The sequence below is a fragment of the Heliangelus exortis genome, chromosome 14, assembly GCF_036169615.1.
Source record: "Heliangelus exortis chromosome 14, bHelExo1.hap1, whole genome shotgun sequence".
Lineage (NCBI taxonomy): Eukaryota > Metazoa > Chordata > Aves > Apodiformes > Trochilidae > Heliangelus > Heliangelus exortis.
This window is the reverse complement of record NC_092435.1, coordinates 12,821,152-12,846,577: the sequence shown is the minus strand read 5'-3', so window position 1 is coordinate 12,846,577 and position 25,426 is coordinate 12,821,152. Positions and strand designations below refer to the sequence as shown.

General features: G+C 43.5%; 1 protein-coding gene and 1 long non-coding RNA gene across 5 annotated transcripts; both read left to right on the top strand.

The window, feature by feature from the left end:
* Positions 1-1,274: 1,274 nt before the first annotated feature.
* On the top strand, positions 1,275-4,315 carry LOC139802754 (uncharacterized). Of its 2 annotated transcripts, XR_011728776.1 has the most exons (3): positions 1,275-2,078; positions 2,859-3,123; positions 3,529-4,315. It is a non-coding gene; the product is annotated as an uncharacterized lncRNA (long non-coding RNA). The 2 variants fall into 2 exon arrangements; XR_011728775.1 differs by lacking the exon at positions 1,275-2,078 and having other exon boundaries at positions 2,274-3,123.
* Positions 4,316-7,326: 3,011 nt separating this feature from the next.
* Positions 7,327-23,901, top strand: LAMP2 (lysosomal associated membrane protein 2). 3 transcript variants are annotated; one of them, XM_071758208.1, is made up of 9 exons: positions 7,327-7,990; positions 9,009-9,127; positions 9,640-9,853; positions 10,465-10,626; positions 11,409-11,620; positions 13,143-13,262; positions 13,518-13,596; positions 14,365-14,532; positions 15,712-18,162. In XM_071758208.1, the coding sequence occupies exons 1-9, from the start codon at positions 7,342-7,344 to the stop codon at positions 15,849-15,851; spliced, it is 1,863 nt and encodes a 620-aa protein (XP_071614309.1). In that variant the 5' UTR covers positions 7,327-7,341; the 3' UTR covers positions 15,852-18,162. The 3 variants fall into 3 exon arrangements, with proteins under 3 accessions (XP_071614309.1, XP_071614310.1, XP_071614311.1); XM_071758209.1 differs by lacking the exon at positions 15,712-18,162 and adding an exon at positions 21,945-23,901 and having other exon boundaries at positions 7,801-7,990; XM_071758210.1 differs by lacking the exons at positions 7,327-7,990; positions 15,712-18,162 and adding exons at positions 8,544-8,893; positions 21,945-23,901.
* The last annotated feature ends 1,525 nt before the right edge of the window (positions 23,902-25,426 follow it).

Genomic DNA, 25,426 nt, shown 5'->3' with positions numbered 1-25,426 from the left:
GAATGTAGAAGTGCCAGAAATGGTACAAGAACACTCAAGGTGGTGACTTGTTACCCACAGGGGAGGCTCCTCTCTTGCTGTACGATTATTCACTGTCTCCCACTATAGTAAAAATTTCTGTGGCTCTGGTACAGTTACTGAGGAACAAAGGCATCTAAATGCATGGGTTGTTTTTTCTAATAACAACTCATCCTTAAGGAGAGTGTTTCCTCCCTCGGTGTTCTCCACCGTCCTACAGAATTTTGCAGTAAAAAAATTTGAAAAAATAATAAAATTTGACAGTAGAGCAGTAAATATTTCTGACAGGAAGTGCAGTCTGCACTATCTCATGATAACAAGAGCAACTGGTGCCAAATTTAAGATGGTGGCTTTAGATTTGAGAGGTGGGGGGGGTCCCTTAAAGAGGCAAAGGGTTGTGGATGTACTTTCTGGTATATAGAAAATAACACCTCAACACTTACTTGAGAGACATTGGACTTAGTGCAGAGGATACCTCGTAAAACATGGAGTTAACTGGGAAGAGAAATACTGGATGCTGATCAACCTAGAATGGAGCAGGTTTTGGGGTTTTTTTCTGGTTAAGCAACTGCTTCCTGATACATGATCATCTTTAAAATGACTCTGACATCTTTTCCTGCTGCTGCCTATGGGAAATAAGCATTAGGATATGAGCAAAAGTAAGTTGAAAGTTAATTTTTTTTTTTAAATCAGTAAGGCACTGCAGCACATAAACCCCTTTGCTTGAGCTTAGGAAAAGTAGGTCACATCAGCAAACACCGAGTTGTTCTTCTTGCAGATTTTTGTGTCCTGGCCACCACAACAGGTCCTGACCTTAGGATCCTGCTGAAAATGCCAAGTCTAAAGAAGGTTTCCAATTAGTCTTTTAGTTCTTTGGTTACAGCTCAAGCTGGATGCCTTGGGATCCCCAGCCCAATCCACACCTCAATTACATCAGTTCCACCCAGCACCCCATCCCCAGGCCTCATCTCTTAATTCTGGTCAGAACTCTCCATTTCTTACTGAGTTTCACCTTCTGAAGTCACCTGATTCTCTTGGAATTGTCTCCTTTGTCCTTATCTTCATTCCAGTTGTACCTGCTGGATGCAGAGAGCTCTGTATTAAGCAGCATCAGTTTTATCAGTTTATGCTTGGTCAGCTCTTGTGTCCCTTTTTGTGTCTCCTTCAGCTGCTAACACCACTAATGCTAAAAGAGGCTATTCAGAGAAACACAGTTAATCAAACGTTTCCTATGACACTGATGATAGTTCTTTAGCTTAGTCCTTAAAATAATCAGTTGTTTGTCAGCTTGAAACACTTGTATTTTAGAGCTGGAGGAGAATACTCATGTCACTAGGTGCTTCTGTATTTAAATGCTTATGGAATCTTAAATTGGTTTTGCTATAAAATTTTGTCTTTTCAAATAAGTGTTAGAGGTCCTGCTCAATCTAATTATATTATCAGTAATAAGGAAGTTGCAGTAGCTGCTTTTCCAGTAGCTCCATCATTAGGATGCTTTATGCAGTTCAGGCAATTAGAGAGTCAGGCATCAGGCTCATAATGCTCAGGCCATCGCAGGGCTCAAGGGTTGCTTTGCAAAGCTTAGTCACTGTGACTCTGCAAATAGAGAGGAGTGAGTTTGCATGTGAGATTCTATGGAATGGATTTCTTTTTTGCCATTTGGAGTGCAAGTAATTTTAATACAGTATGAAATAATACAGTGTTGGGTCATACACAAGATGTTCACTTAATCCGTAGCTTCCTCTTCCAGACCAAGCCTCATATGAAATTCTCACTTGTGCTGTCTCTGAAGTGGGAAGTGTATCTGAGAACACTTTGTTACCAAGAGATACCATTTTCAAAAGCCTTCCTTTAATTATGGCAAGAAAATCTTTCAGTCAGTGCCAGTCTGAGGCTCAAGCTGCTGTTCTGATTTTTCCTGAAGGCTGTGCAGGACAGCACGCAAACCCAGCTCTGCCAGGTGCCTGCTGGGGAGGAGGCAAAGCTGTCAGGCATGAGATGGGAACAAAGATTACAAAACAGCCTCTCCAGGGGCGAGCTGGAACCTCCTCACCGTGCAGGTAAAGCTTGCTGGTAGGTTGGGACCCAGGGACGGTCAGAACCAGAGAACTGGTTCTGCAGGCAAAGGGCTGCGATTCTGCTGCCTGCAGAAATGGCCCCGCCTGCCTCTCCCTTCAGCTGCTTCCTTTTTATTCCTACAGCAGCAGCTGCTGCTGCAAATCCTGGCTCCAAATGCACCAAGCAGACGAGCAACCTCAAGCTGAAGAGCCAAACATTGCCTGGGAGAGTTCCATTGCTCGGGACAGTGGAGTGAACAGGAGTCAGCTCAGGGTTTTCCACACTTGGTTTCCCACCTGGGTCAGAGCTGGAGAGTGTAGATGTGTTAGACACCATTATTACATGTACCACCTCCCCTGATGTGCTCTCTGTAACAGGGAAGTGGTGTTATTCTAGGTCATGAGGGATCCTGTAGCACTGGACTCCTGCAGTTAAAATATCCAGATATGAAAATGACAGTATAATGGATATTCTCCCTTCTAACCCTGTATTTTTAGATATAGTTTCCTGCTGAAGGGTGACATTTCCTGCTGAAATTTCTCAGAACAGTTACAGCCAAAACATCTTTCATAAGAGTTGGGAGTGGGAGGTGCCTTGTGCAAGAGCCAGTCACTTTCACAAAGTAATTCTGCTCTGAAGCTGACAGATTTATCTCCAGCAAGTTAGCAATGTAGGCTTGATAGAAACATAAAATTAAGAGTATTGACATTTTTCTACTCTGCTGTTACAAGCCCAAAGAGTATGTTCAGTTGTCAGTCAAACAAGTGTTTTCCACATTGCAGAGCTCTAGATCTGTAAGAACTCTGGCGTGACTCACAGAATGCATCAATCTCATCTGCTGCCACATGTTTGTCCCATCTGCTGCGTGCACGTCCAGCAGGAGCTGGGGATGCTCCAGAGCACCCTCAGGAGCACCAGCTGGCCCTGCATCCCGCCCCACGGAGGATGCCCCCGATGGGACAGCCAAGGACCAGCACCCCGACACCCCCTGCTCCTGCCTCCCTCTCTGCTCCGCAGGCAGCCAGCCCACGACGAGGCCATTTTCAGGTAGAGGAGCAATGTTTGTGTCACAAGCTTGTCACAGGATGCCACCGCCTGTGCCTCTGCTCCTTCCCGCTAGGCTGGGGATGTGTTTTTCCAGCCGTGTCCCACAGAGGAATTCAGAGGGCTTTTGCAGGAAGTTTTGCAGCTCTCTGTTGCAACCTGCCCTCCCATCTCCTCACCTCCCCGCTGAGGTTTCTTTTTCTGGTATTTCGCGTGATTGCCCCAGTCTTGACTCAGCAGTTTCCTGCAGCAGCCTTTAATGGTTTGGTTTCCTACCACCACCTCCCGCAGAAAGGCAACAGCTCAGAAACGCTGCCATCTGCTCGGAGCAGGAGTGAACTACAGCCTTCGCATCGCTTTTCTGGATTAACAAGCCTTTTTTTTTTTTTTTTTTTTTTTTTTTTCCAGAGCTAGCAAAGCAGAACTGTCGGGAGTCATCCGTGTTCTACTACCGAGCAGGCAGCGGTGGCAGTGCAGATGTCACACTGGGATGTGACACTGGGATGTCTTCGTTCTGGGGTCCGGATCCCAGCAAATCTTAATTCCCCAGGCTACAAACTGGGGCTGAGTGAGGAGGAAAACTCTGGTGAATAGCTGTAACCCTCGCAGTTGTTGACACAGCCCCAAGAAGATCCCTGCGGTTCATTCCCAGCTGCCAAGTGAATCTGTGTCCTCCCCGGCCAGCATTAAGCTCTTCCTCTTTCCATCCCTCCCTTGTAAAATGGTGCCAAATCCTTTCTCTGCCTCCTGGAAGTCAACAATTGGTTCTGCTGTAATCTTGTCCCCTGAAAAAAACACAGAAAATGTCCTGGTGTTTAAAGAGACATCTCAAAGAATGAATAAAAATACAGTAGAATAAAGTAGGATTTACTGCACGTCCTTAAGGTATTCTCTCTTTCCTCTTTTTATCACAGGCTGCACCAGAGATGAGAAACATTGTTACTCAGTGCATCCTTAAAAGCTGGACACTTTCCTTCTGACCACACACATCCATCAATTTTTGCAAGTCCCTGGGTTAAGAAAAGTTTGACAAAAAACAATACCCAACCAGCTGAAACTGCTGGAGGATTCCCACAGGCCTAAGCATACAATGGATATAAAGAACATGATGTGAATGAAAGTCACAGAACAGGCTGTGCATTTGAAATTGGGCATGAATTTATATTCCTCCATGAACTAAAGCTTTAAAAAGAAATCAGAAGGGTTTGCATATTTGTTCTCAGCACATGTCAATATGTCCTTAACACTACTGACATCAGACTAAGTATAACACACAGTAAAAATGTGCCTTGCAGAATTCTGCCTTGCAGAAACATTACAGTCCTCATTTTCACAGCCAGGAATAAACATAAGGAATGTCTTAGAAAACCAGGATCATCTTGGCATCCACCAGTGGCTCCCCAAATCACACCAAATGCAAAATCATTTATCTCTAGTAAGCAGAAGGGTAAGGCATTTTCCCTGCATCATGGTAACAGTAATTCTCACTTCTATCATTAAAAGAAAACAGCTGATCATGTGAGTTAGATCTTATGTTACTGAGCTCCAACTATCACATAAGTCCTACCATTCTTTAGGACTGCCACAGCCAACAAAGAAATTACACATGATAAGATGCAGTGGATATTTGTAGAGGCTGACTCCTGCAAGTGCTGAATATAATAATATTTCCAAGGAATTCAAGAGGAATCAGACAGCATCTGACCCCAAACACTTCATTTTTTTTTTCCAAGGAAAGCCAGAAGATTTGTTAAACACGAGGGGAACAGAGTTTCATTTTACTACCACCAGAGCATATTGCTTTTAACCACGTTTTCCAACCTTTTAACACATTCAGATGGATGGAGAATGTGGGCTTTGCTGGGCAAACTTCATCCCATATGTGGATGTGAGGTGCCTGCAGGTGGAACCTGATCCTTGGGTCTCCCCAGGAGCTCCATCCAAGGGCAGAAACACTTTGGGCAACTTTGGTGGTTCCCACGTTGTCCCTGGGGTCAGCCTCGATGTACACACACCACAGGGATTTCAGCCTCTCTTGTGATAATTCTGTGACACTGAAAAGCCTCTGAAGTCACACAGCTTCATCTTTCTGTTAAGCTGCTCCCAAAGACAGTTTGGCATGGAGTTAACCAAAAGCAGGATTCACCCATATGTTCTTTTTCCATAGCCCCAAGGGAGGAGCAGTCCTCTCCTCCATCCTCCCTGATACCCCAAGCAAGAAGTAAAACTCTGAATAAAAAGCACAGCTGGTAAGATTATGGTTAAATGATTTAATGCCACAAAGAGCCTATGAAAGGCAGTTACATGGCAGGGATGGAGATACAGGGAAGGCAAAGACATGAGGTGCAAAGAGAGAAAGAGGCAAATCAGTGCTTCTGATGTTAATGAGGATATTTCTGGTGCAAAATACTATATTTTTAAATTATTCTAAATCATATAAACTATACTCTTCTTTTAATCTCACACCAGTGAGATAAACTGGCAGATTAATTGGCGTAAAAGAATCATGGTAATCAGTGTTCCTTTTTATGTTTTCAGATCCCCTCATGATTTCACAGTCTATATCCTATCTGCAAGCAAGAGATACTCAGAACTCTCCACTTGGAACGAGGGGGTGTTTGCACATACCAGTGTTTATACATGAAGCTATGTGTCCTGAAGTCAAGGTGCCAGCTGACACCAAAGGTGACATTGCACCACGCAAACTGCCAGGAACACACCGACCATTTTCTCCTCCTCCAGTCAATTAAAGCCTAATTCAAAATCTCTCCTGAAACAGTCAAATCCTCTTAATGTAATTTCTCCTAACTCCCTGAGAGATGCCTTTTTAAAAACAGGACTTTGAAATGAAACAGTGAGGCCTGAGGAAATGTAAAAGCCCCAGCAGCGTGACTCTCCCTCGCCTCTGAAATGCCCCGATCTTTGCGGTGGAGCTGAGGGAGATGAAAGACTTGCTGCCTTCAGAATTTGTGGTTTTGTCTCTGCTGCTCTTACTGGACACTCCCCCACAGCCTACAGCAAGAACTGGCTTAGTTATTAAATACAAAGTTTATTTCTTCAGATAGGTTTTCAGTAAATAAAGCACAAAGTCTAATTAAAAACATATATATATATTTTAAGCATTTTGAAGCTACATGAGTTTTGATATTCACACGCAATGATGCTTAGACATGCATTTGCAGGTATGTAGTACACATGGTTAGTCAGTTCTAGGTGCAGTTATGAAGCATAAAAATTAACACATGGAAGCAGTGAACATGTCTGACCACCCAAGCATCTGTGTGTATGATGCATTGGTTTCAGAGGCCATCCTGACTTGACAGGTTTAGTTACTTTGGAAAAGTAGGGTATTGCAAGTATACATCCAAAAGTATTTAACTGACATTTAATCACAAATTGCACTGTTTAACTTCCACAGGGCTTCTTAGCAGCTTTCCTACCAACACCATCTGCACTCCCTCTGTCGATGGGTCGATGTGTTTTATTGTCTTCTTCAAACCTTTTTCTTCCCCAGTGACAGGGCATGTCTCTTAGTCCCTGATGATTCAAAATACTATTTGCAGGTCTCCCACAGGAATATTCCATTCCGGGAAGGCCTCTCCTCTCTGAGCCTAGAGCTCCAGTCTCCTCCTTCCTGCTGTTTTCCTTGCTTTCTCCCAGCCCCAGTCTCTTCTTCTCCAACTCCCTTCTCTTCCCAAGCCTTTCTTTTCAGAGCTCCTTCCAGTCTCAAGCCCATCCTCTCCCCCTCACACACACACACCCCGTTGGCTTTTTTTCTCTCACATTTGCACCAGGCAGATGCTTTCCCCCATCTATTTTCTGCCCCATGTTTTGCACTCCAGCACCAGCCAACCCCAGGCCAACATTGGGAAGGCTTCTGCCCGGTCACGGCGGAGCAGCCCCTACAGAACCCGAGTGGTTGGCCCTGGGTGACCTAGGAGGATGTGACAGTGACAGCCGTGTCCTCCTGCAGGGATGGGACAGCTCAGGCCACCCTGTCCCCGGAGCAGATCCTGGGGTGGCAACCCCAGAGCCCCTGCATCTCCTCACGGCTGCCCCGGGTGTTGAAGTCACCGTAGCCCGTTCCAACCCCTCGCTGTTTATTGTAAAAACGTGAACAATACCTCATTTATTATTTTTTTCAGTCAAAGCCTCTGTACTCGTCTCATATAGGACAAGGGGTAATGGCTTTGACCTGGAAAGGGGAAAGGTAGGTGAGACATGAGGAAGAAATTCCTGACTGTGAGGCTGCTGAGACACAGCCCGGGGAAGTTCTGGCTGCCCCATCCCTGGCAGTGCTCGGGTCCAGGTTGGATGGGGCGTGGAGCAGCCTGGGCTGGTGGGAGGTGTCCCTGCTCATGCAGGGGGGTTGGAACTGGATGTGCTTCGAGGTCCCTTCGACCCAGCCCGGTCTGTGACTCCGTCACCCTACGAACTCCCCTCACTTTTCTCTTCCCCACTGACAGCAGCCCCAGCAGCAGCAGCAGCAGAACCAACCGAGGGCCGAAGCCGAGACCCTGCTCCTACCGAGCCCCGCGGTGGCCGCACGGGGCCGGGACGGACCGATCCCGATCCCGATTCCCGATCCCGATTCCCGACCCGTATCCCAGTTCGTCCGCAGATCCGCCCTCCTGCCCGCCCGAGGCGCCGCGCCCCGCTCTCGCTGTCCGCGATCCATCGAATCGAGGCCCCGGCGCGGGGATTGGCGGCGTGCGGGCGGCCCCGCCCCGCCCCTCACATGACCGCTGGCCCGGCCGCCACAGCGCCCGCTCGCCTCGCCGCGCCCGCTCGCCCCTCGCTGCCGCCCCGCGCACCACCGGCAGCATGAAGCCGCGCGCCCTCCTCCTCCTCATCATGATCGCCGTCTCCGGTAAGCGCGCCGGCCTCCGGTACCGGAAAGGCACCAGGCCTGAGGATGTAGGGTGGGGGTGGAAAAACAGCCCCCCCCCCTTTCCCCCCCCCCCCCCCGCCAAGCCCGGTCGCGCACGTGACGCGGCGGTGGGGCGCGCGGGGGTGGGGCGCGCGCTGCCGGGGCCTGCGGCCGCCTCAGCCCCGGGGCGGCTGTTCCCGGGTTGGGCCCCGCTCCGGCCCCGCCGCTGTCCCCACCCCCCCTCGCCGCGCTGCCACCACTCCGGGAGGGCTGCGGGGGTCCTGGCGGGACCCTGTGGGTGGTTGGTGAGGGGTGGGACAGGCGTGTGGCGGAGGTGAGGGCCTCACGGCCCCGGTAGCCCACCCGAACGGCCCCGCGGGGCCTTTGGCTGCTTGCCCCGGCGGGTCTGGGCAGCGCTGCTCGCCCGCGGCCAGCTCGGAGCTGGGGGTCAGCGGTCACAAGTGCTGGTCAGAAACTGGCTGGGGGGGGGGGGAGGGCTGGGTTAAAAATCCAACGGCTGCAAAAAGTTACAAAAAAAGAAAAATAATAAAAAAAAAAACCGTAAAGGGAATTTAGCATCCGTGTCTTTTGAGGCAGAAATTGTGGAAGCGCCATGAAGGAAGCCTGGTCTCATCTCTTAGAGGTCAACTCGTGTTGTAGCACTGAGGAAACGTGATAGGAAAACCCTGGTCTACAAGGCATACACTGTTTAAGGGCTGTCTTTGGGCACTTGAGTTCAGTCTGTCACCAGAAAGCTGATGTTTATGTTGGTATGAGTCTTTGTTAGGTCAATAGATGATGAAACATTATCTTAGTTTTTATACAGCAATGATAACTTCATGGTGTGCTTCCCAGTTTTAATACTTTTTTAGAAACCAAGCTTCTCTCTCAGGACCTGGCAAGGTACTGAAATGAGTCTTTGAAATAATTTTCTGCTTTGTAATGAGCTGTCCTCTGCAGAGGTTCTAGAAAATTAAGTAAAAGCAATGTCTTAATAGCTAGTAATTGTATCTTATAGGTTTTTTCCAGTCCTATGCAGTGGAAATAGAGCTAAAGGATTCCTCTAATGCCACGTGCCTGTATGCAAAATGGATGATGAAATTCTTGATAAAATATGAAACAAACAGTAGTGATTATGTAAGTATTTGGCTGTAACTTTTGAGAACTGTATTTTCTCCTGGGTAAAAGCTTAAGTATTCTCTTTTTTACCTAGGGTGTTTGGTGGTTTACTTTTGTTGTTGTTGTTTTTACTAAGGCAGGTGTTAAAAGTATTCCTAAACATTCATATAAAAACAAACATCAAGTTCTTGGTTAATAATACCAGTAACTGAAAGTGGCCTGTTGCACTTCCTTGAACGGCGTACTGGTCAAACTTTGTGGGTTTTGTCTATCAGTGTATTCATGTTCTTACCCTAAAGAGTAAATCTAAATTGCAGCTCAGCATGGTCAGGATTTACAGCCAAGTTAGATTTGTGCTTGACTCTGGTATGATAATTCTGTAATACCCTAAATTCATAATTCTGTAGAGTAACCTAAAACAATCCCGCTAATCTTGCGCTAGGATCCCTCTAACTCCAGCAGTTTTTTAGCATTGTCATGGGGAGGAACTGCTGCCTATCAAAACCTTTAAAATCCCCCTTTTCTTCTAGAAAAACACAACCCTGAATTTGCCCTCCATCGTGACACACAATGGAAGTGTCTGTGGCAGTGACAGACGTGCTGCCCTCCTGGCAGTGCAGTTTGGAAACGGTCACTCCTGGAGCAACAGTTACACCAAGACCAATGCAACTTGGCAGGGTGGCTCTGTCACCTTTACCTACAACACCAACGACACTGCTGTGTTTCCTGATGCTAAAAGAAAAGGTAATGTTCAGTGCAGAATCCTCCTTGCAGAACAATCTTGGTCACACAGGTGTCAGATCTCACATGCCTTGGCTTGCTTTTACAAAGTTAGCACTATTAATATATCTAAATGACTTCTGTGCCATATACTGGCTGGTTGTTCATCATAGCTGCCTGCTGGGTAAGGATACAGACTGTTAGCTTCACTGAACCTCTAATCCCTTTAAGTGGGACAGAAAGGGGGGGTTAATTGAGCAGCTTTGGTCACTGAGGTGCTGCCAGTGGACAGCAGGCATATGGAAGGTTCATTTTAGCATGCATTACTTGACCTTCCACCTAGCTAAGCAATAAAGTTTTAGGCTTTCTGTGTGCTAATACCTACCTGTAATAGGGTTTTTTTTCCTTAAATGAAAAGTTAAAGGATTCACCTTTTTAATGGCTTGTCTAGTTCTGGAAGCTTTGTGACTTCTCTGCAGTGCTCTGCACTTGAGGTCAGGACAAGTAGTTAAAGCCTTCAAGAGGGGTTGGGATTGTTGAATTCCTTACTCTTTCTCTTATAGAATTACATAAAACCTAATGATCCTTATAAATGGTAGTTCATAAGGCATGAAAATGTTTGTGCTTTTTTGTAGGACCAATTACTGTTGTTGTAAATGATACTATGAGGCCAGTTCAGCTGGGTAATGTCTTCGTGTGCCACAGTACTGACAGTGTTCAAACAGGAAATGTCACACAGATTTTCTGGAATGTTACTGTGCAGCCTTTTGTTCAGAATGGCACAATTGGTAAAAAAGGTGAGCATTTCAGTTTGTGAATGGGCTTTTTGTTGTATCTTATCTTAGTGTAGGGAATACAGTCCTGTAATAAAAAAAATCCACCAGTTCTAAGATGTGCAGTGTTGAATGATGTTTGTGTAAATATCCTCTAGTACATCTTTCCTTGTTCCTGGAAAAACAGAGGACTAGAACAGATTAACTTGTATCTAGTAACATAGATTGTTTCCGTGCCAAAGTGGTAATCTAATAATGTGTGTGTTCCAGTAATTGAGGTATTGAAGATAAGCATTTCAGATCTTCTGTTGCTGACTATAAAACTGCAAGTTTTCTAACTTGACTGCCTTCCATTTTCAGTGGTAGCCTCCACTTTTTCAGTTAAATAGCCCCAGGCCTGTTGTCCCATCTCATAGCTCCACTGCCCAAGAGATGAGCACAGCATCCAGCACCATTCCACCTCATAGGATTCCTTACTTTTTCTACAGCAAATGCATATGACACTATTATATCCACTTAACTATCTTTGTCCACATGTTTCACTTCTGTGTGTTGAAGGTAAGTAGTACTGCATGTGCTACATGGATTTAAAACTGTGGCCATTACAGAATTTCTGAGAATAAATGGTAGCTGTAAATTGGAGTACTGTGCCACAGTGCCAAGTTCTGACTCAGCGTTGAACAGACTCCCAAGTGAGCCTAAATTTCAAGAGAGGAGTTGGTATCTGATTGAACTGACCTCTGGATCATAAAGACAAACAAAATTTCAGCACTGAAACGGGTTAAATTTTTTTTTTTTTTTTTCAGAGACTATATGTCAAGCTGATATGCCTACTCCTGGACCTACTGTTCCCCCTACTAGTGCCAATGTAACTACTGCCACCACTGTATCACCTGCTCCAACCACTCCTCCCAAGCCTGTGGAGAATCCAGTTACAGGAAACTATTCCCTTAAGAGTGGAAATACAACGTGTCTTCTGGCTACTGTGGGGCTGCAGCTGAATGTTTCCCAAGACAAGGTGCTTCCCTTCTATTTTAGAAGAGTAGAAAGGTTCCTGTGGTTACCTGGTGTAAAGTGTGAGTCAGGGTATCTGCTTTGTGCACTGCTGGCTGTCTGGAGCTGCTGAGTGCTGTCCATAGCACCCCCCTGACATCAGGACAGTGTTATGGCATAAGAGTTAACTTCAAAACCTTGCAAGGATTCAATGTAGCTCCTTACTGGGAGTACCTCTAGCATCATGGTGCTGCATCCAGTTGGTGTCCAGTGACTAGTGGTGTCCCCCAGGGATCAGCACTGGGCCCAGTCTTGTTCAACATCTTTAGTGATGACCTGGATGAAGGGATTGAGTCTACCCTTAGTAAATTCATGGATGACACCAAACTGGGGGAGTGTCAATCTGCCAGAGGGTAGGAAGATGCTGGGGAGGGACCTGGACAGGCTGGGTCAGGGGGCTGAGGCCAGTTGTTCAACAGGACCAGGTGCAGGGTCCAACACTTTGGCCACAATAGCCCCATGCAGAACTACAGACTGGGGGAAGAATGGCTGGAGAGCAGCCTGGCAGAGAGGGAACTGGAAGTACTGGTTGACAATGGTTGAACATGAGCCAGCAGTGTGCCCAGGTGGCCCTGAAGGCCACTGGCTTCCTGGCCTGTATCAGGAACAGTGTGGCCAGCAGGACTAGGGATGTGATTCTCCCCTGTACCCAGCACTGGTGAGGCCTCACCTCAAGTACTGTGTCCAGTTCTGGGCCCCTTAGTTCCAGAAGGATATTGAGGTGCTGGAGTGGGTCCAGAGGAAAGCAATGGGGCTGTGAAGGGACCAGGGAAAATCCTACAAGGAGAGGCTGAGGGAGCTGGGGTTGTTCAGCCTGGAGGAGACCTGGGAGGACCTTTTCACTCTCTACAGCTGCCTGGAGGGAGTTTATAGGCAGGTGGGGGTTGGTGTCTTCTTCCAGGTAATTAGTGAGAGGACAAGAGGGCATGTCCTGAAGCTGCACCAGGGGAGGTTTAGGTTGGATATCAGGAAGCACTTCCTCATGGAGAGGGTGATCAGGCATGGGAATGGACTGCTAGAGAAGTGGTGGAGTCACCATCCCTTGAGGTGTTTAAGGAAAGGCTGGATGAGGCACTTAGTGCCATGGTCTAGCTGATGTGGTAGTGTTAGGTGATAGTCTGGACTTGATGATCTCAGAGGTCTTTTCCAGCCTCAGTAGTTCTGTGATACTGCAATCATGAAAAGCCCAGAACTTCCTTAGCTTTTAAGGCTCTTGGTCCCTGCAGATTACTGTCTGTCCCCACAGAGGGAGCCAGAAGTGACCTGGTGTAATAGGTCAACAAAATCTGACTTCACTGGGCAATTTGTTAGCTTCTGTCTCACCAGCATGTGTGCTGACCCAGGAAGCCTTGGTTCAGTAGTAGCCAGCCTCAGTCTTCCTCTGTCATCTTCATGACAAGATCTTCCAGCCTGACACTGCCACTGACTGACACAGGGTGTTCCTGTTGGCAGCTGAATGTCCTTGACGTGGTGTGTCTGTGTTTCAGCCTCATCTGATCAACATCAATCCAAAGACAACCAGTGCAGATGGGACCTGTGGCAACACAACAGCTACTCTGAAATTAAATGATGGAAACAGCACGCTGATTGCTTTCATGTTTGCTGTTGTAAGTGACTTCTTTTGTTTTAAACCAAGTTTCCACTCTAACAGTGAATCACTGTTATGGTGATCACTCCTAGTAAAACCCTTCTGTCACTTGTTGGTGTTGGGCTGTGTAAGAAGGGGAAGTGGCTAGCTGACAATTGGAGAATTGGGTTAAAGTTGTGGAAAGTGTGAAAGTCATGACTGTGTTTAGCCTTGGGAAAGTGTTATTAAAAATGCAGAGTTGCACACTGACAGTTTGTTCTTGCTTCTTAAACAGAAAAATGAAAGTGCAAGTGTACAAAAATTTTATCTGAAAGAGGTGAACGTTACACTGCTCAACAGCCTGAATGGTTCTGGTAAGAAATAGTATCTTCCTTAAAACAAATACAAGTTTTTATTCAGTGTCTCTATAGAATACTTCTGACTTTTTTTCAGTGCTGTTCATGCTTGCTGCTTGCTTCCTACAGAAGTAATAAATAGAAATGGTGGTAAAGCTTAAGCAGTAGTGTGGGAACGTTCTCTTTTGCTGAAACTTCTGCTAATGGGGTCTCTTACTTTGTGATAAAGATGAATAAACTAAGAGAGCTTATTTTGACTAATTTCAGCAACATAATTTTTGAGATGTGAAATACAGTTCTACCAACTTTGAAGTAGTGTTTTTTTTCCCTAAGTCAGCTGTTTGATTGAAGATGCAGCTCTACCTTCCAACCACTTCTCCTTAACTCCCAGTGGGTAAAGGCACCAGTCTTTCAAAACCTAATGCATATTTTTTTCCAAATAAAAATGTTTTTTTTCCAAGTTGCTTGTCAAGACTCCTGCAGTTAAAAGGGCACTAAATTAAGATGCTCCCAGCTCTGAGATGCTGGGATGAGTGGAGGTACAAGCCTGATTCCATGTCTGTCTGGAGGGTGGGTTACTGCTAAGTACTGCAAGAACCTCAGTGTCCGACTTCTCTCGTTGAGGCAGATCAGTCACACCTCAGACTCCCTTGGTGTTCAGAGAAGTCAGTATTGAAAAATTTGTCCTTCTAGATTCAGCTCTTTGGTCTTAAGGATTGTATTAGCAGCTCTACTGCATTTAAAGTGGGTGTGCACATTTTCTTTTCTTTTTTCCCCCTTGTTTAGTCATTGTCAGTGGAAATAACAACAATTTCAGCCAGTGGGATGCTCTCCTGGGTAACTCTTACATGTGCCGAAATGAGCAAACTCTTGAGGTTAATGAAGCTCTGCAAATACATACTTTTAATCTATGGATTCAGCCTTTCCTTGTGAAAGCAAATAAATTCTCTACAGGTAAGTGTTCTTTTTATGTTAATTCTTGCAATGCCTGCAGAATTGTTACTTGATAAAAGAGCACCAGTGTTGGGCACAAGCACTTACATTTTTGAAGCTCTTGTTACATTTTGCTGAGACTGACCTTCAAGTTCAAGGAAAGATTTGTTCTCACTTAGAAAATGTCTGCTGGGTATGCTAGTTCTTCATCAAACTTGAAGGAGCTAGAAACACCAAAGAGGGGCTTAAGCATTACCTTGCAGATTACATTAGAATTTACCTGGCATCATTGTGACAAACAGCTTTTTGTAGCTTGAATATACAAGAAAATAGAACAAAACTTTTGCAGAAATGGACTTTGATAATACTGTTGGGTGCTTAGTTTCTTTTTACTGCCACTTTTATTAACAAATGGGTGTGAAATGGGGAAAAATTAGTTGGCAGAGGTTCTTTCAGAATCAGTCTTGAATATCCAGACTAAAGAAAGATTGTGAAAGGTTGGTTTGCTGCATTATCCTGGTCTTGTCTGGGGGGAAGCTGGAATGGCTTCAGTGACCTCAGTCTTAATCTTTAGTACACCTGATCTTTGTCCTTAATGATAACAAGTGCAGCACAGTCTTGTTACACGAGGCAAACAGATTGGGTGCAGATTTTTGAGTTTTAGGCAGAGGTGAGCTGACTCCCCAAATGTATGCAGGGCAAGTGGTATTTATCATAAAACTTTCTAAAGAGTTAGGGTCCCATTTCACTCTAATTCCAGTTGCAGCAAAGTTCCATCTTCTACCAGTTACAGTTATTTAATCTTTCTGTAACAGGTTTTCTGGGTAGGTTCTTGACATCAAATCTAGATTACTTTATTCTAAATGAGTAAAAGCACCAGACTTGCATTAAACATGAAACAGATAGGCCTGATTCTGTCTTAAAATAAGAATGGCTGCTCCCTTGTCTAGTACAGCACTTGTGCACGTGAAAACTCCTGCACCAGGGGCACTTCCTTATGGTTATCAAACTTCTCAAGTGATTTTAGGGCTTTATATATGCTGGGTGTCCCCACGAGACCTCTGCAGATCTCTCACTGTTTAAAGATGTAATACTTGAATTTTTAAGACCTTCATATTAAGGAAAACAGATTTTTATACCACGTTTGGCAAGTATTCTGTCTTTATTTATTCCTTGTTGCAACCTTTTTCTCACCTACAGCCCATGAGTGCTCGCTGGATGATGACAGCATTCTAATCCCCATTGTAGTTGGTGCTGCACTTGCTGGCTTGATTGCCATTATAGTGGTTGCTTACATAATTGGCAGAAGAAAAAGCTATGCTGGATATCAAACTTTGTGAATCTAAAGGTGGTTCCTGTTCTGATTTCACTCTAAACAAAGCAAGTGCAAGTTCTGAAGTCCAAAAAAGACCCAAAACTTAGGAGTAATTAGTAGCCACAGCCAATTGGAGTTGAGAAACAAAGAGAGAACGTTGCTCTCAGATGAAGCAGAACTACATTTTTACTTTTCCTGCTCTAAGACGACGATGTGGGGCTTCATAGCTGTTTTGAAGATGTGAAATTTTGGATCAATTGCTAGGCTAAGGATTTTATCTTGCAAAAATCCTAAAGCGTTCAGGTTTTACTTCTGCTTTTTACAAATTGTAGCCTGAAACAAGAACGTATTCTAAACTGATGTGCATTGGGCAACTCCCAGTATAGCATGGAATTTGTACTTGCTTCTCTCCTCTGCATACTTTAGTTGTCATAATTGTGGGTTAAGCTGGCAGCATTAGTCACTGTGTTGACTTTGTACAGAACTTCACAAGGATTGTATAGTGCCTGGTAACAACTTTGCTTTTCATAGAACTGAACTTCAGGCTGGTGACTAAGTGATCTTTTGAAGTGGCAGCAGTAACTTACTTAGTTCCTGAGAATCTGAGTAGTTTACTCCTGCCTTGGTGTAGTTTCAGGAGCCATTCCTATGCCCTCTCTGTACAAACAAAATGGGTAACCTATACTTGTCAAATGGTGGATATATAGGAAGACTTCAGTGCTGCTTCCAAATGCATTAATAAAAATAATAATTTACTGTTAGGCACTGGATTCTTCATCATTTATTATACTTTGGCAATCATCTAAAATACTCAACTGGGGCAGAGTTCTGCTAAATTAATTCAAGCTTTTTCGTTGGCATCGGTTTAAAGGGAAAAACCTTTCTAAGTATTCCAGAACTTTAAAGTGCACTTAACTTTATATATCATACTCTGCACAGAACTGGTCTGTCTTGTTGCTTTGAATGACCATTGTTTAAAGATGCTTTCATTTAATGAGCCAGTATCTGCTGCTGCAGCTTGAGCTGTCTTTAAATCTTCCATCTTGAATGGTTCTCTGCCAATCAAAACTCACATTATAACTGCCTGCCATTGGCATTCTGAATGTTTAATGTACTTTGTGTTTGATTGTTTTGCTGTGTACCATTTACTAATGTTAATGCAAAAGCCAAGTCCGAGATAGACCCACAAACACCTATTTTTTCCCTTGCTTTATGGAAAGGATAACTTAGCTTAAAAAATGCAGTGCAACTGGACTGTTCTCAAACTGCAGCTCTGTAGAGACTAACCCCTGCTGCACGACTTATCTCTGGCCTCCATGTGCTGTAATACATAGATTTTACTGCATGGGGAAAAAAACAAAAAACCCAAGTCTTTTAGACTTTTAGGTAAGTGTGGCTTTTTTGCATATGTCATACTATGAGCTGCCTAAAATTCATTATTTAATGAACATAACGTTTTCTCCCCCTTTAAAATGAGTTTAGCCTGCATCAAAGCTGATTTAGTGTTTTACTAGTGTTTTCTAGGGTTGTAGAGATGTCTGTGGCATGTTTGTATACAGATCACACAACACACTTCTTTCAGTCATTTTTTGGGGGTAAAACCAGTTTATTCTTGAACTAGCCAAGGAAGCAAGTATGAGTGGAATATGCTTAACCATAGCGTGTATTCTGCAGCTTGAATTTTGCATCAGTTACTGAAATCCATTTTAAGGAAAGTGGGAAACTGCTCTAAGTTTAATTCTGAAACAGTCTTCAAGATTTTCCATTTTAATTAAGAAAAAAAAAAATAGTTCTAATGACTTTCATATTAATATATTCTCAAATGCAGAAGTTGATAAAGATTTTTAGCATTTTTGTGACTGATGTTCAGTGGCACCAGTTATATGTGCATTTCTGTTCAGGAGTAGTTACCACACTGCATTCATCTGGCCTTGTACATTTTTGAACTGTGCACAGTTTCCTAGTGACAATATAGAAGATCAGTGCAAACTGCCCCCAAAATTCCAGAATAACAGAAGTATCTTTGCAAAAACCTGCAATTTAATCTTCATTTGCAAATGCATTTGCTCAGAAATTAATGTACTCCTAGACTGATGTGCAGATAACTGGTTCAAAAAAACATCCAGTTTCACCTGGACTGCCTGTTCTTATAAAACCACTAGTTTTCCTGTATGTATTGCTCTGTAGGGAACTGTCACCCTGTTCAACATGTGCTCTAAATAATAAAGATTGTTCTATTTCTTAAGGAAACTCGTTCACATTTTTTAACTGATTTGAAAATTAGACCTCTTGTACTGTCTTTTTGAAAAGAAAATAAACTAAATAAGGAAGGTCAACTTCAGTCACAGTCTGTGTTTGAGAGTCAGCTGCACAGCTGGTGAAGGTGATCCCTGAAGAGCCCTTTGTTGTCTGTGTGTTCATGTTGGTTTTGCAGCACATCCTGGAGCCTGCTGGGGTACCAGCAAACAGCTTGGGAACTATTTGAAACACTTTCTAATGATAAAGTTCCTTCCAAACTTTTTTTTTTTTTGTCAATTGTAGCCCCACCCAGACAGGGTGGTTTTGTGACTGATTTTGCTGGCCAGCTGAAATCCGTGCCCAGCACTTGAGTTTCTTCTTGCAGGCAGCCTGGGGAATGAGATGGGTTCTGCACTCCCTCGAAGCGAGGGAGTTTGGGGAACGGGGCCGTAGCTGCGCCCTCTGTGGTGGGAGCTGTGCTGATCCTGCTTGGTAACTGCTGCTACAAACCTGATTCTGCATCAGGGGAGACACCAGCCCCTCACCCCTCCTTCTGGTCTGTCTTGTGAGCTCTGTGTTCACAGACCAAGAGGGAAAAATTCAGTCTGATCCTGCACCCTTTCTGTTTGATGTAGCCTGCACTGCTTATATATTCATTATGTTAAAGCTGCTTTCTTTCTTTGCTACACAAAGTCCAAATGATGTTTGCACCTTTCTGGAGTGTAAGCTGAAGTTTTTTTTAATATGAAGAAAAACTCAAATAATAAGCTCATTTAAAGAGCTCAATGGTGGAGTTCCTAAGGAGGTAAATGAGTTAAACTGAACTTAAACTACAACAGGACTGCAGGCATCAAATTGCCATCAAATTATCAGTACAAGTCAGGAGTCTGACAGAACTCTGAACAAGGAGGAGCTACTGCTGACGTGTAATGAGTGTAAAGACTTTTTTTTTCTTTTCATTTTGGTCAAAGCATTACTTTTTTTTAACTCTAGTTCTGTCTCCAGCATTGTTGCCTCTCCTGGAGACTTGCAGTGAGTATCCAGACACTGGAAGACTGAACTTTGTGCTGTGCAATAATCATCTCCAGTCATATGCAAACACATGCTTTTCAAGAAAGTGTTTCATGACTTGTGAGTCTGTTAGTTGTGGTGTTTGGGCACAGGAACTCCTGATGCTTTATTTTGGGGAGAAGGAGGAGGTCAGGCTTTTGTGGCTGGCTGGCTGAGAGATGCCCTGTTGAGGAAAGGCTTAACTGCTTTAAATAATTAGATGGAGATTAGAGTGCTAAATATTTCCACTTAAATGCATTTCTTTTTCAGACTTTTGCCCTTTTTCTGGTTAGCTGAAGGCTGTAGCCCAGAGGTGGACAACTTGTACCCATAGCAGCAGGAACAGCTTTGGGAGGATTAGTTGTCCTTGTACTTACTGGCTTGTTTTGTTGGTTACAAGAAATACTGTAATGCTCCATACAAGCAGTTTTAAAATGAGAAAGTTTATTATAAAAGCCCCACAACTAAATCTGAGCTCCAAAGGTGGATTGCTTTGCAGTCAGGCAAAGAGTTTGTCAACAAACCTGGTTATGTGTTGTGGTTTATGTTGGAATTTAACAATGCAAAAACAATGCAAAAGTGCTCTCCCATCATAATAAATTCATGAATTAAGTGCTTCCAAAACACTACACTTTTGATTTCAGAATATTAAATACTTGCAGTGGCTTTATGAGAATAAAAATAGTTCTGGTCTGGTCTGTGAAAACAGCATTTAATTTGTATGTGCTTGTGGATATTCCATATTCATGTGTATAATCTGTTGAAAACTGCAGGTTTTTTTTCATTACTATTGACTGTGCCTTATGTACAGTTTGCTAAATATTAAAATTGTGCTCCAGGATACCAAGATTTCTGATCTTTTCACTTAAAGATGCCATGCTAGTACTCTTCAGAAGAAGCTTTTCCAGCCAATGCACACTTTTTTTCTTTTTCTTTTTCTTTTTTTTTTTTTTTTTAATTTTTACATTTACCACAGTGTTCTCCATTGTATAGCATATACCAGTAAACCCACAAAATTTTGGCCTATCACTTGCACCTCATAATTGGAGTTGAAAGGGAAGGTGGCTTTTATAGTGGGGCTAAAAATGGGCCCAAAATTTCTGGTTATTTTGAATGGGAGACACATTGAACCCAACATGCTGGGAAAGCTGTTGCTGCTGGAGTCTGCTTGTCATGGCACAGTTACCACCTCCTGCTTTTGAAGCCACTTCTGAGCATTGTACAGTAACAACACTTGGATAGCTGTGTGCTGGCAAACCAGAGGGAGGTGGATGGAATCTTCCTGGTATGAAACTTTAAACCCTTTTTTTAAATCCTGGTAATTCCTTGTCACAGTGCTGTGTTCTGGTGGTGTGGCAGCCATCTCCTTCCTTTAAAGAAGAGAGAAGGGGGATTCCTGTCCCTGCCTGCTGGGCACTTTTCACCCTTGGCAAATCCATTCATGTTTAGTATTAATGACCCATTAGCTGGCATCTAGTGGTTAAATTGTGTACATTTATCTTCAGTGAACAAGGATGACTAAACATTGAGTGCAGTTCTCTTTTTTTAAGATGTTTAAATGCTTTCTCAGCAATCAGAATATTTTAAATGGTTCACTGTGTAAAAGGGCATTTTCTTTCCCCTATTTTTCCCTTCCAAATGTTGCTCTGCTTGGCAGTAGGTGCTGTCAGAGTGTCTGAGTTGGGTGTTTCCAGGTGCTGAACCTCCCTGTGATGTGTTTTCCTCTTGTCCCAAGGCTTTGTGTCACCCTTCATGAAGGGGCAGTGACAGGATTGCAATGGGCTGTAGTGGCCTGAATCTAACTTCAAGCTTAGAGGCTCAAATTGTTTAAATATTCACTGAAAACAAAGAGGTGACTTTTGATACAACATTGAACGTGTGCATAGAACTCTGCTCTGATACAAACTCAAGCAAAAAACTCTCACAAGGAGCTTTGCTGTATTAAAAGCTTGTAAGCCAAACAACCTCCCCATGCTGAGGCAGCACACAGGGACTCTGATACCTCCCTGAACATCTCTTGGCCCTGCAGAGGTGAAACTCTGCTCTGTAAAACATGGGAAGGAGGCCAAGCCCTGTTGTTTGCTAATCCTTGCACAAGTGTTTGTATCAGCAAGGATTTCATCACATTCTTTACAACCTGTGTATTAAAAACCACTGTAATATTATAGTGCTTTTTTTTAATTTTTTTCCCTCCTATGCTGATTTTGGTAGGGTCTGCATAGTTCTCAGCTCAACCTGATAAACCTTTTCCTGGTGTGTGGATTGAAAGTAAATAGTTACCCACCCAAAGAGAAAGTCCATGTTTTCTGCTCAGTGCTTTTGGCATACGTATCTTGGTTATCTCTTGTATTTTTCAGTAAGTTTCTACTTTGTTGCTTGGTTTGCTGTCTGTTACTTCATGTCTGGAACCTAGAGAAGTCCTGGTGACTTTTGCAGGTTTGTGAAGTCACTTGCACAAGGCAGTAATAAACCTGTCTGTCTTTTTGTCTGGCTGTTGAAGTCTGGGTGTGATCAGCTGGTGCATGCTCAGACTGCTGTGTTGTCCTCACATTTCTTATCTGAGTGGACTGCTCCCTAGAGGAATATGGAATTAAACTTATAAATCAGAAGTATATTACCAATACAAATTATGTGTGTAATATATATGCCTAAAGAATTCAATCCATGCTTTACTCAGTACTGATTTTACTTGAGATGTGTTCTGCAGTGTAAGTTCTCCAAAATGTCTGTATCCCCTTTGCTTGCTTTGGTTTCTAATGCTTGATTTCCTTTACTAATTTCTTCTCCCTTGCTTTTTTTGTTTGTTTGTTTGTTTTTCTTCCTTCTGCAGCTGAAGAATGCCCTGCTGATTCTGACCTGAACTTTCTTATTCCCATCGCAGTGGGCATGGCACTTGGCTTCCTTATCATTCTTGTCTTTATATCTTACCTTATTGGAAGAAGAAAAAGTCGTACTGGCTATCAGTCTGTATAACCTAATCCTGTCTCTGTTGCCACCTTCCCTGCTCTTCTCCTTTTCCTAGAGCCCCTGATCCACCCCTTTAAAAAGAATAAGGAATAAAAAACAATAGTTTCTATATTTAAGAAATTTTGAAACCCACTTCACGACAGAATAACCTGCCATGAGTCTGAAGATGAGTTGCAGAATTACTTGAAGCTACTGTATGATTTTGGAGAAAATAAGTATTCTGAAGACCACAGAATTGAGTAGTGTGTCCACATGAGAAATGGGAATATTTTGAGTAAAGAAGACATCTCCAAAACTTCATTTCTGTGGTTTCATCCTTTTTATACAAGAACGTTTCTAGTTGCATACAGCTTATCTCAGATAGTGCTAAAGCTAAAATCATAATTCAAGGTGTGAATGCTGTGTTGAAGGGGACTGTACCTACTATGGGAAAATTAACATCAAGCTCTTAACAAACTTCTGCTGGGAATTTGGCCTGTGGCTGGTGTCTCTTTTCATTAGCAGCTTGCTCTTGTGAATCAGTCTGAATTTTTGGTTCCTTCTGAATGTAAAGGTAGTACCTGATCTCACTAATAAACTAACAGAATAAGAACATAATCTGATTCTTCCAGTAAATTAATTTGCTTAACATCAGTGTGGAGATGACTCCTAATGTATGTTAAATAGCTCTGCACTAGCATGGTGTATTTAATCTCTTTATTCCCTAAAATAAGGCTCAGTTCTGGAGAACTCTCACTACTCACAACAGCCAGCAGCCCACTAAAGAAAACATACCCTGTGCTGGTTTGTTGGTCTGTGTTTTCCCTTTTGTTCTGAGCTCCATTGTGCAATGAGGGTGGGAGGCTGGAATGCCACTGCCTGCAGTTTGTCTCGGCTTTGATTCTGTGCACATAGAAGAAACCCCACAGCCTCTCAGCACTGATCCACGGGAGGCTGTCGAATGTTTTTAAAGCTCTCAAAGTCTCTGTAAGAGCACAGGCTGTTCAGAGATTCCTGCAGTTCCTTTGGACAGCTTTCATGGGTTAGCAGGATCACTTAACAGCTGTGATCTAGGAATGTAAGTGTAGATAAAAAACCAGTCTGTTTTGACAGAATTAATCTGCTTTTTTCCTCCTATTTGTTACTGTGTTGTAATTGCTGTTGAACAGTGTAAGAGCACAACATTTCTAGTATGAGGAATGCTGATCATAAAGCAGAAACTGCTGTGTACATATAGTAAAGTGACTTCCAAAGAAATTTAAGCACCTGACTTGTTTGAAGAGGCTTTTTTGGATGTTAATGCTATACCTTTTGCAATTCTATGTCCAAACTGTACCAAAATAGAAGCTCATGTTCTGCTTCCTTCCCATCGGGTTCATGTTGATAGGATGAAAATAGCCTCTTGCTCTTTCAGCCTCTTTGGTCCATCTTGGTAAAAGCCTTTTGCAGGTACTGAACCCTGGTTTCCAACTGAGGGGCAGCTCCAGAACTGCCAGGTCAGCAGCACACGAAGTTTCTGTCCTCTGCTGGTGGTGTTCACTAAGGCTGCTTCATTATTTAATCTCTTTGTGTGTTGAGCCTCACAGGGAAAGAACTTTCAGTATTTCAGATGCACAGTCAACACTGGTGTTTCAGTAACTCACAATAGCTGTATTTTCAGGAAAGAAAAATTTCTAAAGTTAGCTTTTGGTGTTTGATAAATACCTGTACATCCAATTATTACTGCCCTCACTCTGACCAAAGCTTTACCTGCATCTGACAAAACAGTTTTGTACCACAAAGGGGCTCTTGAACCAAGCTGTCTTTTTTTCAGGTGTACAATTAAATGCTGCTGAGTTGGACTGTGTGCTTTGGTTTTGGTTGTCTTTTGTGTGGTACTTTTTCTCTCACAGTATGTGATTTCCCTGCCAGAGTGGTAAATGATGAATTATTTTGAGACTGGCAATTTCTGTGCAGAAGCTGCTTGGCAGAGTGTGTTGCTGCTCTGCTGCCAGCAGATGGATTCCATCCGTGGTTTCATGCTCAGATTGCAGATCAGAGTATTTTGCATCCCTTTTGCTAGGTTATATTTGTAAAAGATGGAGTTTTCCTAGATCCTGAAATGCATATAATTTATACATACTTATAAAGTAACATTTAGGGCTTCAAGAGAAGTCAAAAATTGAGCCAGCACTTTCAGTTTTTCTGTAGCATGAAGAGTGGTGTATGCAGTTCTCCAAATCTTGAAATGACTGTACAGATATGCTGAAAGCAGAGCATATGTATTGAAAATAAAGTTAACCATGGTGTTTATAAAGTTTTGTTTTAGTCTAAGTAGACTCACAGACCATCTCTAAGAGCTTTTTCAACGTGATTGTCAGCGTGCCCAGAGCTGGATGTTGGTGAGGAAACAGAAAGTTCTGCTTCTAATCTGTTCGCACGTGTGCATCCCAATTATTTGACTGGATCAAAGCATGGGTCCAGCTTCTGCTGAAGGACCAGCTGCTGCCTCAGTCCTTCCAACAGGCAGGTAAGGAATAGATATAAATAAAGTGTCCTGTTACTGGCTGGAGAGCTGTTAAGCATGAAGGATTTGGTTGCCTTTCAGCATCCTACAGAAATCTAGATGTTTTTAAAAGAGCCAAAGGAACTGGCAGGTAGGGAATTGTTTGTGGGTTTAACTTCTTTCTGATGCCAAAGGAAGAGTCACAACCACAGCAGCATCTTCCTTGGCAGAAGCCACTTCCTGATGAGCAAACGTGCCCTTTCAGACAAGTTGTGGCAGGCAGAGGGATTGTTTTGCCCTTTCTCTCTCAGTGTCATAGGAATAACCACATCTGAGCAAAATCTGTTCCTAAGCTACTTCTGGTTCAGGTTTTCAACAGTTCTTGATAAACAGGTTTTTGCCTCAACATGCAGCAGGGTTATTGTGCTGGATTTCTGAACTCTTTGTCCTTAGGAAGTTACCCAAGTGCTCAAATGTCAAGGATCACTTTTGACACTGCTTTGAAATTCCATCCCTGGCTGGCCTGCCCGGGGAGCTGAAGTGAGAGACTGTATCTCTTACACCAGTGGTTTAGGAATGGTACCAAAGCATTGATTTTACTGAAGTTGCTTTAATACAAGAGAATGACAGCTTGGAGACCTACATAGATCAGGAAACGATGGCAGATGAAGTACCTGGCTGGGGATGTAGGACAAACATACCATAATTTCTCTTGTTCAGGCAGTAATTTTAGTAAGTGTGCTTTCCAACTGGTACATTATCCTGAGGTGTCCTGTCCTGCTGTGTTCTCATGGCTCCTGGCAGGCAGAGTCTCTTTCATCTCTGTCAGACGTGCAGTCCATGTGCTCAGGGGCTGCCCCTGCAGCAGAGGTTGCTCAGGT

Excerpts from the sequence above, each read along its gene's own strand:
- LAMP2 (XM_071758208.1), top strand. The coding sequence starts at position 7,342 with ATGAGGAAGAAATTCCTGACTGTGAGGCTGCTGAGACACAGCCCGGGG. Across the intron at positions 11,621-13,142 it reads TGAATGTTTCCCAAGACAAG|CCTCATCTGATCAACATCAA; the intron begins GTGCTTCCCTTC and ends TCTGTGTTTCAG. Across the intron at positions 13,597-14,364 it reads CAACAGCCTGAATGGTTCTG|TCATTGTCAGTGGAAATAAC; the intron begins GTAAGAAATAGT and ends CCCCTTGTTTAG.